The 11,551-nt window shown below is 39.8% G+C and overlaps 1 protein-coding gene across 1 annotated transcript; it reads left to right on the plus strand.

Moving 5' to 3' along the window:
* Positions 1 to 362: 362 nt before the first annotated feature.
* LOC149168136 (pentatricopeptide repeat-containing protein At3g56030, mitochondrial-like) lies at positions 363 to 914 on the plus strand. The gene has a single exon (XM_089424825.1). The coding sequence runs from the start codon at positions 363 to 365 to the stop codon at positions 912 to 914; it is 552 nt and encodes a 183-aa protein (XP_089280951.1).
* The last annotated feature ends 10,637 nt before the right edge of the window (positions 915 to 11,551 follow it).

Here is an 11,551-nt window from a genome sequence, read left to right on the forward strand (position 1 = left end):
AGGTGCCACATATTGTCTAGATTCAAACAAGGATCTTGGTGTACTCTCGATAAGCAAAAATTTGAAGCACGAAAATGGGCAGAGTACATACCGTTTACAAATATTTTCGAATTGAGAGTTTCAATCAGTTGGAGCCACTGTAAGTTCACAAGTTTGAAAGGTGTAATGTTGTCGAAGCCGCTGCTCTGGTGGCCATTCGGATCACTGAAGCCATTGTTTATGTTCTTGTCTAGTAGTTTTGCCCTGTGAGCTTAGTTTGATTGTACCCACAGCTGGGATTTAAGCATGCTAAGTGCAACCAGTGTTGGTTTAAGCCTTCAGGAAAAAGTGATGTGCACTGAGGGTTTCTGGCGAACTCTGCCATGTATGACGAGCTCATCAATATTGTTGGCCATTGTAAAGACTTTGAAGCCCTAAAGATGCTGCTTACAGAGAGAGTAGCTGAGAAATGTTTTAATTCTGCAAAAACATTCTCCTTTGCCACTGCTTGGCATGATGATGCAGAGATGTTGGGGAAAGTCACTGAAACAATTAAACAGTTGGAGAATTTTGCGCAAAAAAATGCATATGATATGATGGTTTCTGCACTATGTAAGGAGGATTATGCAGATTCTGCCATATCTGCCTTGAAGGACATGTACAGGGCTAGGTGCACTCTAACTCCCTTGACATTTCGGCCTCTCCTGGTCACTCATGGCTGGAACAACCAGATGGAAAAAGTGCACAAGGTTTTCGAGTTCATGAATGAAATGGGTTGCCCTCCAGATGTGACCTGTTACAATTTTGTGCTGAGAAAGCTCCGAAAAAAAAAAACTCAAAGTGCAACTTTAAAAAACCGAATCGAACACCACCATCAAATTAATTTTGTCCGTCTTCTTCTAACTCGATCGCTCCTCAGTGCAGATCCATACTAGTTAATACATACACAATACACAATTATGTACGATGCACTCATCAAATACTCATATCACACAAGAGAGGATTATTTAGCTTTGATACCACATATTGAAGAATGAAATTAACTTAGACAAATATATAAACAACACATAATAAACCAGACACAAAATATTGGTGGAAAAGGCTTCAGCCTCATGGCTTCCTCAGGTATTCTCTCTCATTAAAAGAATTGAATGTAGTGTTACAAATAAATAGATGAGAGACAATGTCTCAAGATAGTGCTTGCTATCTTAGACACCTTTGGTTGAGATAATTTCTCAACTACACACTAACTTAGGAGAGCTAGTTGGAGAGAATATCTCCTCCTAACTAAACTCCCTAGTTTGAGGAACTAAATCTCATGATTTAATTTAATTAATTAATTTATTTGGATTTATAATTGTTTTTAAGAGAGTGATGCTAACATGAGGAATCTTACATAACGAGCACACTAGCAAAGCATAAGTTGTATTTCTTTCTCATGTTTGCTTCTATGTCACAGTCCAAGGAGTGTGTATGTTTATTGTCTGCACGTAGTGCATTGCAACACTATGCTACGTCTGCATAATGTTTGTCCTCTGCATTCACTCTTTTCTTTTCTGCTAACGCTTTAGAACTTGGAATCTGTTGGTATTTTCTGATCTATCTTTCTTGTCCACTCATTTACATGCATATCTTTTTCATTTACCATGCCTTCACGAACATGGACCAGCCAATGCATCCGTGGCTACATCGGAAATATCACTTTACGTGAGCAGGCCCATGCATTGTTTAGCGTAGGAGTATGAGTAGTCTTTTCTTTCTTGCTTTAATTTTCTTTTTGGTTTTCATGTTTTATTTTCTTCGTTACTTGGTTTGGTTTTATTTCTTGCTTTTTTTGAATTCACTGCACTTTTTTTTTTCTTTCTTCTCTTGCTTGTACTTGTAGGTTAGCCTCTCATGAAACTGTGTTTGGCTCTCGAAACAAGATAGGAAAATATAAGAGGACTTGTACAAATATCAACATTTTGTTATATATTTTCCTCTCTCATTATGAAGAGCTTGTTGTCTTCAGTCGATGATGCCTGCATGGAAAAATCATTCTATTCAGAGTAAGTCATAGCGAAATCACCACGCTTGCACTCTTAACTAGTACCATCTACTCTAATCAATTATTTTGGGTTAACCCTTGTCAGCTCAATGAAGTAGAGTAAGGTGAGGGGAAAATGTTAACAAGTATGTCGAAGGTATATATAACATACGCCTCTAAAGGAACAACCTCTTTTAAGCCAAGATCCCTCTTCCACCTCTTAAATAAATAAGTGCCTATGCACAGTTCTTTAAAAAAATAAAAAAAAAATGAATAAAATGAAAAATGAATAAGGCAAAAGAAGGGAAAGGATTCCTCTGTCGAGAGGTGATACAAGTAAATTTTTGAGGGTACTAACCAGGCTCGATAGTAGCAGAGCGATGGTTGCGTTCCTGTGTAACTTCGTCGGGGTACTATCCAAGACTGTTGGTAGTGAATTATATTACTTATGCATCCATATACTCCTCATACCCAATCAAAACAACTAAGTTGACTTTGCTTGGAATGCGTGTTGATTGGTTAAGAGAATAGTAGGGACTACATCTCTCACACAAGCTAGTGTGAAAGCCATCATGATCAAAGAATTGAACAATAATTCCAGAAGGGTTAGACTCGCTTTTCATGAAAAAAGGTCCATAAAGAGAGTTGGAGTTCTACTAGTGTGTCACCAATGTTGTAGCGGCTACAACCACTCTCCAAAATTTTGGCTCACATGCAAATTTTAGAGTAAACCTTAGAAACTATGATTGATCGTTCCTTGGTGACTTTTTGGTAAGAGGATGATCTCTAGATCCCCTCCTTGATCTTAAGAGCTATACATGTTCTCATCTTTATGCAGCATGTCTCATCTTTGGGCATATCAATTGTTCTTTGTCATGCGATGGGGATTTTGTTTCTCTTCAAGGGAAACCATGCATGCATGATTTGTTATCATCACATAGACATGTTTGACACTCACCTCACACACTCTTGTCACGAAGGTTGTTGCATCAAGAAGAGTATGTTTCTGGATCGTCTACGTTGTATCACTAAGTATTCGTGTGTGATCGTAGCCAAGTCCTATCACTATTTACATCTGTGTCACTGATCTCATAGTTAGCCATTTCTCGAGAAACCTAGCCGCATCGACCTTCCCCAAACTCTACACTTTGCTTCTACAACCATCAAGATTTCTCCCTTGCCTACTGGAAATTCGTAGTACATAGAGACTCCAGCCTCCCTTGGCATCAAAAACTACGCAGTGGTTTCCTCTAGTGTCCTTTCCCCATATGAAACCTATTGTCTCTAGAACCCTAGGACTCCATCCTAGAATAGTGTCCTCTACCTTAAAAATACATAGTGTTGTCCAATTTTCCCTATTTATCTTGCATTCAGAAACTACGCATATGGACCTCCTAGGGCCTCATCCCCGCAATAGTCACTACCCACTGAAACTATGTGATCTATCTCTCAGTGACTACAAGAAAAGGTCACATGCTAAGATAATCCTCAAGGAGTTGAGCAGAAGGACCAAGAGACTAAGTGATGGAAAAATATTAGGACCACATGCAAACTCCATCAAACGCATGATCATCTCGAGTGTATGTATGGTAAGTAAAGAACACCTTTTTGAAGTACATATCTTAGATGAGTTTGCAGGATTGCTTGTCATTGTCATATCATCATGTCTTCAATAACATGCATGTGTGAAAATGAAAAATTCATTTCATGCATATCCTCTACTTGCCTTGCTTCACTTTCTCTTGTTTGACCAACTACCATCTTCAGCATGTTGTTGATAGGTCATTCTTGTGACCTTGTTCTGGTGATATTGAAGGTTTATCTTTATCATCATGAGTTGTTTACACTATGTAAAAACTTGTCGCACTCAAACACAATGTTGTAAGCACTGTCGTGAAAGTGTCATCATGATTTTATGAAGGTCTATCCCAAGTGTTGCACTTGTCGCTCTCAACCTTTAGAAAGTTACACTGAGACATGTTGTCTTATTGGTTTGAGGTGTTATGTCGTCGAGTCATGTTCAGTGTGTGTTCACAAGGTCATGTATACTTGCTTTTCACGAAAGAAGGTCCATAAAGAGAGTTGTAGTTCTACCAGTGTGTCACCAATGTTGTAGCGGCTACATCCACCCTCTAAAATTTTGGCTGGCATGCAAATTTCAGAGCCAACCTTAGAAACTGTGATAGATCATTCCTTGGTCACTTGTTGGTAAGAGGATGATCTTGAGATCCCCTCCTTGATATCGAGAGTTTTCCATGTTCTCATCTTTATGTCGCATGTGTCATCTTTGGGCATAGGGGTTTTTCTTTGTCATGCAATGGGGATTTTGTTTTGCTTCAAGGGAAGCCATACATGCATGATTTGTTATCATCATATAGATATATTTCACACTCACCTCACGCACTCTTGTCATGAAGGTTTTTGCATCAGGAAGAGTATGTTTTGTACATTCTGGATGGTCTACGTTGTGTCACTAAGTATTCGTGTGTGATCATAGCAGAGTCCTATCACTATTTACATCTGTGTCATTGATTTCACACTTAGCCATTTCCCAAGAAACATATCCTCATCCACTTTCCCAGGACTCCATCCTAGAATAGTTTCCTTTTCCTTAAAACTACATAGTGTTTTCCAAGCTACCCTATTTGTCTTGCATTGAGAAACCGTGCAGATGGACCTTTGAGGGCCTCATCCTCGCAACAGTCACTGCCCACTAAAACTACGTGATCTATCTATCAATGACTACAAGAAAAGGTCACATGCTAAGATAATCCCCAAGGAGTTGAGTAGAAGGACCAAGAGACTAAGTTATGGGAAAACATTAGGACTGCATGAAAACTCCATCAGATGCATGATCACCTCAAGGGTATGTATGGTAAGTAAAGAACACCTTTTGAAGTACATCTCTTGGTTGAGTTTGCAGGATTGCTTGTAATTTTCATATCATCATGTCTTTAGTAACATGCATGTGTGAAAATACAAAATTCATTTCTTGCATTTCCTCTACATGCCTTGCTTCATTTTCAGTTGTTTGACCAACTGCCATCTTCAGCATGTTGATTGATATGTCATTCTTGCGACCTTGTTCTAGTGATATTGAAGGTTTGTATTTATGGTCATGAGTTGTTTGGACTACGTAAAAACTTGTCGTACTCACACACAATGTTGTAATCACTGTAGCGAAAGTGTCATCATGGTCATATGAAGGTCTATCCCAACTGTTGCACTTGTCACTCTCAACCTTTAGAAAGTCACACTGAGATATGTTATGTTGTTGGTTTGAGGTCTTATGTCGTCAAGTCATGTTGAGTGTGTGTTCACAAGGTCATGTATACATGAGTTCACTCGCTCACAAACTTAGCCATTTTTCCCAAAATATGTCGACTGGACAACCCTGAATCAACCAGACCTTCACTAAGCTGTGTTTTGCACTCTCAACCCTTAGTGACCCTGCATTGTTACCCAAAACTCCATAGAGCTTGAGGTTGTCGTCTAGAAGTGTGCACTATGAAATTTTGGAATCAGGCTAGTTAACTGTCACCCAGAGCAATGCATAAGTAGCCCAAGATGCCATTTTTGTATATGCTTCCTACAAGCCCATCCATCAAGCCTCCCGTTCATCAACTAGAAAATTTGACTTGATTTGTGACCTAGGGATGCACTCATCTCCAAAACTACACAGTAGTTATCCAGCTTGATTACCTGAACTACCTAGATAAACTGCGCAGACATGAGGGAAATGCACCTTCTTCCTATCACTAACTGTCCCGGGAAATTGCGCAGTTCTTCAAGGTAGTTCCCTTATTGGCCTGCCCTACTCTCTAGCTAAAAACTGCATAGTTTTCACTGATAGTCCTCTTGCTGCCCAACACTCTGCTCAGCCTGGAAACTATGCATTCATGGCCTCCTTGATGGCCTCCCAGAACTGTGCACTTATGACCAACAAGCTGCCACAACTTGGTCCCGACCTCCTCTAGAAAATTGTGCAGTGTTCACTACCAGTGCTCCCTGCTACCTGCACTATCTTCCTGGAAAACTTGCATAATTTTATCTCCCAGCTGAGCCATCTCCCACAGATGTCACTCCTTTCCAGGACTGCTCAACCCAACCTCCCAATGACCTCTACGTAATTTTTCTTGATAGTGTACCGGAGCCTTGCAGCCCATCCTGACATGTGCTCTACGTTGTTTCTTTGCCTTGCCTCTCTCCAGGTCACCTACACCCAGAAACAAAAGACAATGCACCATGGTATACCATGCGATTTCTGGATTTTATGTCGTCTCGTCATGAGAGATTACATAAATAGGTACATGGATGGGACATGGTACCATGACGAATGGGATGAACAAGGAGCACATGCTAGAAGACTTGCTCGTAGTTGGATGAACACGGGAAGCATACCAAGTAGAAAGCAAAGGAGACACATGCACATGCATGAACTGTCAAGTGAAAACCAATACCATTGAATACTCTGCACACATTTCCATGCAGAGGTGAAGGTATAGTACACCATGAGCACACTCATCACTAAATAGCACAGTAGTCTGATAAGAATAAACAACTCGCATGTGCATAACAACATTGTCATGTCGAGTTGTGTCATGACTCACCTCGACCACATACCAACTTTGTGTCATACTTATGTAATAAATGTAATGTAATGTGGAAGTCTAAGACACACACATATGAAGTTAAAGATTCATGTAAGTTTAACAGTCATGAGGTAAGTCGAAGAGTCACAAAGGGCGATTTTTACCCTAGGCTATATATACCCCCTCAGTTGTACATGCAAACGACATTTTTCACCTTGGCTCCTCCCACATAGCCTTGAGATTATGTAATATTTTCATTGAGGAGTGAGTAGTGTCTCAAATGCTCCACTACTAGGGCTAGTCATGTATGATGTATGAATGTGTCTTGGAACTTTTGCTTAAATCAGAAGCCCATCACAAGCCAACATATTTTCATGCATTTGTTGTATTTGTTTGTAAGACTGTTCTTTAAATGTTTGTAATGCATCTCTTAACTTGTACTATGATAGTTGAACTACTTAAGTTATTCTGGTGCATATTTTGTTGAAGATGTGTTGTAATGGTTGTTATTGGTGTCTTTTCCTTGTGGACTACTCCGCCGGACACTGGACAAATTCATTCTTGTATATTTTTTATAATGATCATCATATCCATGTGGACTACTTTGCTGGGAGTTGTATGATCTATTCATTTACATTAGTGTTTGTGACTGCCACATCTGTGTGGACTACTCTGCTAGAGGCTGTGTAGATCATGTTGTGTTTTGTGTGTCTCTACCTGAGTTGGGACTACTCCCTCTCGACCAGATACTCACTTTCATCCTCCCGCTCTATAGTGAAGGAACTTAGACACAAGTTACACTAAGAACTCACTAGGCACACATACCTCACCTTCTGAAGACCAAGTATATCACTCTCATTTGCTCACAAGCAAGAGCTAAGACATATATTTAAGATAATGGAAGCCAGGCCATCATACCGAATGGGACTCCTACACCAAACAGTGTTAGGTCTAATTGGGACTTCATATCAGGGAGATCCCCTTAATGTTGGTAGATCCACCACCATCAATCAAAAGTAAAACCACCTAATTTTGATGGAGATGTCAAGAAGCAGAGATGTCAAGAAACCAGAAGATGCCAAGGCTTGGATACTTGGGATGAGAAAAGTCTTTGAGTTGCATGAGTACATTGATAATGTGAAGGCCATAATAACTATCTTCAGCTTCAAAGGTAAAGTAGAAATATGGTGGGAATATATTAAGTGGGTTAGAGACATATAGATAGATGACTTGAGCTGGCTAGAGTTCAAGAGGATTTTTAGGAAGAAGTACTTGTCAGAAAGGTACTACGATAGTAAGGCAAAGGAATTCTATGAGCTAAATATGGGATCAATGACAGACGAATAGTATACGACCAAGTTTCTAGAGTTATTGAGGTATGTACCATATCTAATTAATGAGAAGACTAAAGTTCAACAGTTTGTTAGTGGTTTATCATTAGTATTTAGAGATCAGATTGAGTATGATGAGCCTTCTTCACTTGAGGAAGTTACTCGAAAACTCAAGCATTGTTATGAACAATCAAAGTGTAAGAATGAATCTCATCATGCATGGAAAGGAAATGACAAAGGTAAAGGTAAATGGAAGCCTAAAAGGAAAAGGCCTTAGGATGCAAAAGAAAAAGAGAAAGTGGCACTTCAAAAGAGATTTCATGTATCTAGACAAGGACATGAGTCGCAAGAGCAGGATAGAGGTGTTGGTATTGGTCGGTTGGAGTGTTGGACATGTGGCAAGGAACACCTTAAGAGAGATTGTCCATAGAATTAGGGTGGTAGGCCTCATATATACAGTGCAAAGGAGGTGCAGACTATTGGGGACGTTGGTCAAAGTATTCCACATATCTATGCATCAATGGAGAATAGGCAGGAAGAACACCAGGCATCTATCAATGAAATGGGAGGTAAGCTTTATGATCAGGTTATTTCTATTGTGATGATGTTGGATTTAATTATAGCTATGCTAGTCTTGACTTGGTGGATAAGTGTGGTTTGAGTAAGGAATTACATTCAGAATCTTGGTTAGTGCAGTTCGCTACAAATATGAAGAAGCGAGTTCATCATTGGGTAAGAGCTTCTACATTTGATTTGAATGGTATTCCAACATCAAAAAATTTAACTGTATTACCATTGGGATCATACAATATGTTTTTGGGCATGGATTGGTTGTATATTCATAGAACCAAGGTAGACTTATATGACAAATCTATTGAGTATGTTGATGAGAATGGAGAACCAAGAGTCTTACAAGGTAAGAAGAAGGCCACATCAGTTAGGATGGTGAAAACTATGCAAGAAAAACGTAGCCACAGGAAAGGATGCAAGCTATTCGCAATGCACATTTCTAGTGATAAGGGTACGGAGGTTGATAATGTAGATGTATTGAACAAGTATTGAGTTTTACAACAGTTTAGGGATTTATTTCCTTAGGACATTACAGAGTTGCCACCTCACAGTGAGATAGAATTTTCGATTGAGTTAGTGTCGGGGGAAACTCAAGCATCGAAACCACCTTACAGGAGGAGCACACCTAAGTTGGTTTAGTTTGTACCACCATGGGGTGCACCGGTCTTGTTTGTGAGGGAGAAAGATGGTACCATCAGATTATGCATTGATTACAGGCAATTGAACAAAGTGACTATGAAGAATAGATATCCTTTGTCAAGGATTGATGAGTTGTTTGATCAGCTGAAGGGAGAAGTAGTGTTCTCAATGATTGACTTGTGATATAGATACCATAAGATATGCATTAAAGAGGAGGACATTTACAAAACCATGTTTAGGACTCGGTATGGGCATTATGAGTTTGTTGTTGTCCCATTTGGCTTAACTAATGCTCCAACTACATTAACGTGTTTGATGAATAGTGTGTTGCATCCACATTTGGATAAGTTTGTTATTGTGTTCACTGATGATATATTGGTGTATTCTAAAAATGAGGAAGAGCACGTCAAGTATTTAGCAACAATATTGAGTTTGTTGAGGGAGCATCAGTTGTATACTAAGCTCAGCAAGTGTAGTTTCTTTTAGACTGAGGTACAATACTTGGGACATGCTGTCTCCAAGGAAGGCATTGCAGGAGATACATGGAAGATAAGGGCTATCATGGAGTGGGTAGCTCCTAGGAATGTGGATGAGGTGAGATCTTTCATATGTCTGGCAGGCTATTATAGAAAGCTCATCGGGAACTTCTCATAGATTTCTTATCCCATTACATCATTAGAAAGGAAAGGTCATAAGTTTGAATGGACAGAGGAGTGTGAGGCTAGCTTCGAATAACTTAAGCGTTTGTTGACACATGCACCAATACTACAGATTGCATATCCATACAAAGATTTTTTGGTATGTACATATGCTTGCAAGAGAGGGATTGGTGGAGTGCTTGTGCAATATGGACATGGGGTATGTTATGAGTCTCAAAAACTAAACAAGAACGAGCATAACTACCTGACACATGATCTTGAGTTAGAAAATATTATATATGCACTGAAGATGTGGATGCACTATCTTTTTGGCAGGTGGTTTTTTCTTATGAGTGACCACATTGTGTTGAGGTATTTGTTTGACCAGTTGAATCTGAATTCCAGGAATGCTAGATGGTTGGCCACAATCAATGAGTTTGATTTCAAGATCTGATACATCAAAGGTAAGGATAACAAGGTGGCATATGTTCTCAGTAGACGGGTAAAAGTACATCACTTGGAAGCTATGAGCTCCTATGGGAACAACTTACAGGATAGGATCTTGCAGGCAGGACAACATGATGTCAGATATATGGAGATTGTGCATAGGTTGCAGTAGGATGATAGTACAAGTACAGGTATAGGTACATGTACAAGTACAAGAATAGGTACATTTAGTGGTAGAGGTACAGGTACATTTAGTGGTAGAGGTGCAGGTGGAAATACAGGTAAAATTATAGGTGGAGGTGCACACGGCAAGGACTATCATCTTATAGCAGATGGATTGGTCAGGTTCCAAGATAGGATATATGTACTGGATAGCAATGATCTCAAGAAGGTGGTCTTGAGAGAATTTCATGTGAAGCCATATTGAAGTCGCTCACTCAGTGTTATAGACATTTTTGTGCCTTACAGCCTCGAGCATGAAATGTCCATAATCTAAGGGATCCAAAGTCCCTAAACATGTTGTTCCTACCCCTAGAGGAACAAGGCCAACTAACCACAGCAATTCACAGAAGTTCTCCACCTGAAAACACTCAAAAACAAGCCAATTCTGGATCATGTCAACTGCTCCACTGAGCATCTGCGCTGAACGTCAACTGCTACACTGGCTACCTGCGTTGAATGTCAACTCCAACACTAGCTACTTGCGATGAGTGAGTTTGGACATGTGGCAGAGTCATTCCTCAAGGTGTCAATGCCCAGGAAGCTTCCAAAATGACACTTGCATCAAGGAATTCGACTGGTGATGAGTAAGAGGTTCCAAATCTCCAAGTGGAAGCAAGAACCTCCAAGTGGACTCAAGAACTGACAGAGGGAGAGGACACTAGTCAGATCTCAAGCTGACTCATCCTCTCTCCAAATATCTATATATGGATCTCTCCTCCATGGGATCTAAAGGCTGGAATTTTGGGATTGCAAAGAATTGCTGTTGGTTTGTGGCTGGAAACATTGGGTGCTTAATGCTTTGAAGGGAGCTGAAGAAGGAATTTCATTCTGCTGGGAAGGAGATGCTGGGTTGGAGCCCTATGGGTTGTATCTCTTCCTGAACCCTGTTACTTATCAATAAAGCTATCTTGATTCTTTCCTATATGCTGGTGTATTTTGTATGATTGCATTAGTGTATTTGATTTACTTCTAATCCTGAATCATTTATGAATATGTATATTTGCCTTTGTATTGTGTTCTTCTCTTGTCGCAAGTAGTTGTTCTCTTGTCACAGGTAGCTGTTCTCTTGTGATCTCGTGGGATTCAAGTAGTTGTTCTCTTGAGCAA

Source organism: Pinus tabuliformis, chromosome 4_2 (assembly GCF_031772625.1).
Source record: "Pinus tabuliformis cultivar Carrire ecotype Pingquan chromosome 4_2, CPIR1, whole genome shotgun sequence".
NCBI classification, from domain to species: domain Eukaryota; kingdom Viridiplantae; phylum Streptophyta; class Pinopsida; order Pinales; family Pinaceae; genus Pinus; species Pinus tabuliformis.

What these genes read in the sequence shown, in the direction of transcription:
- LOC149168136 (XM_089424825.1), top strand. Translation starts at nt 363, where the DNA reads ATGTATGACGAGCTCATCAATATTGTTGGCCATTGTAAAGACTTTGAA.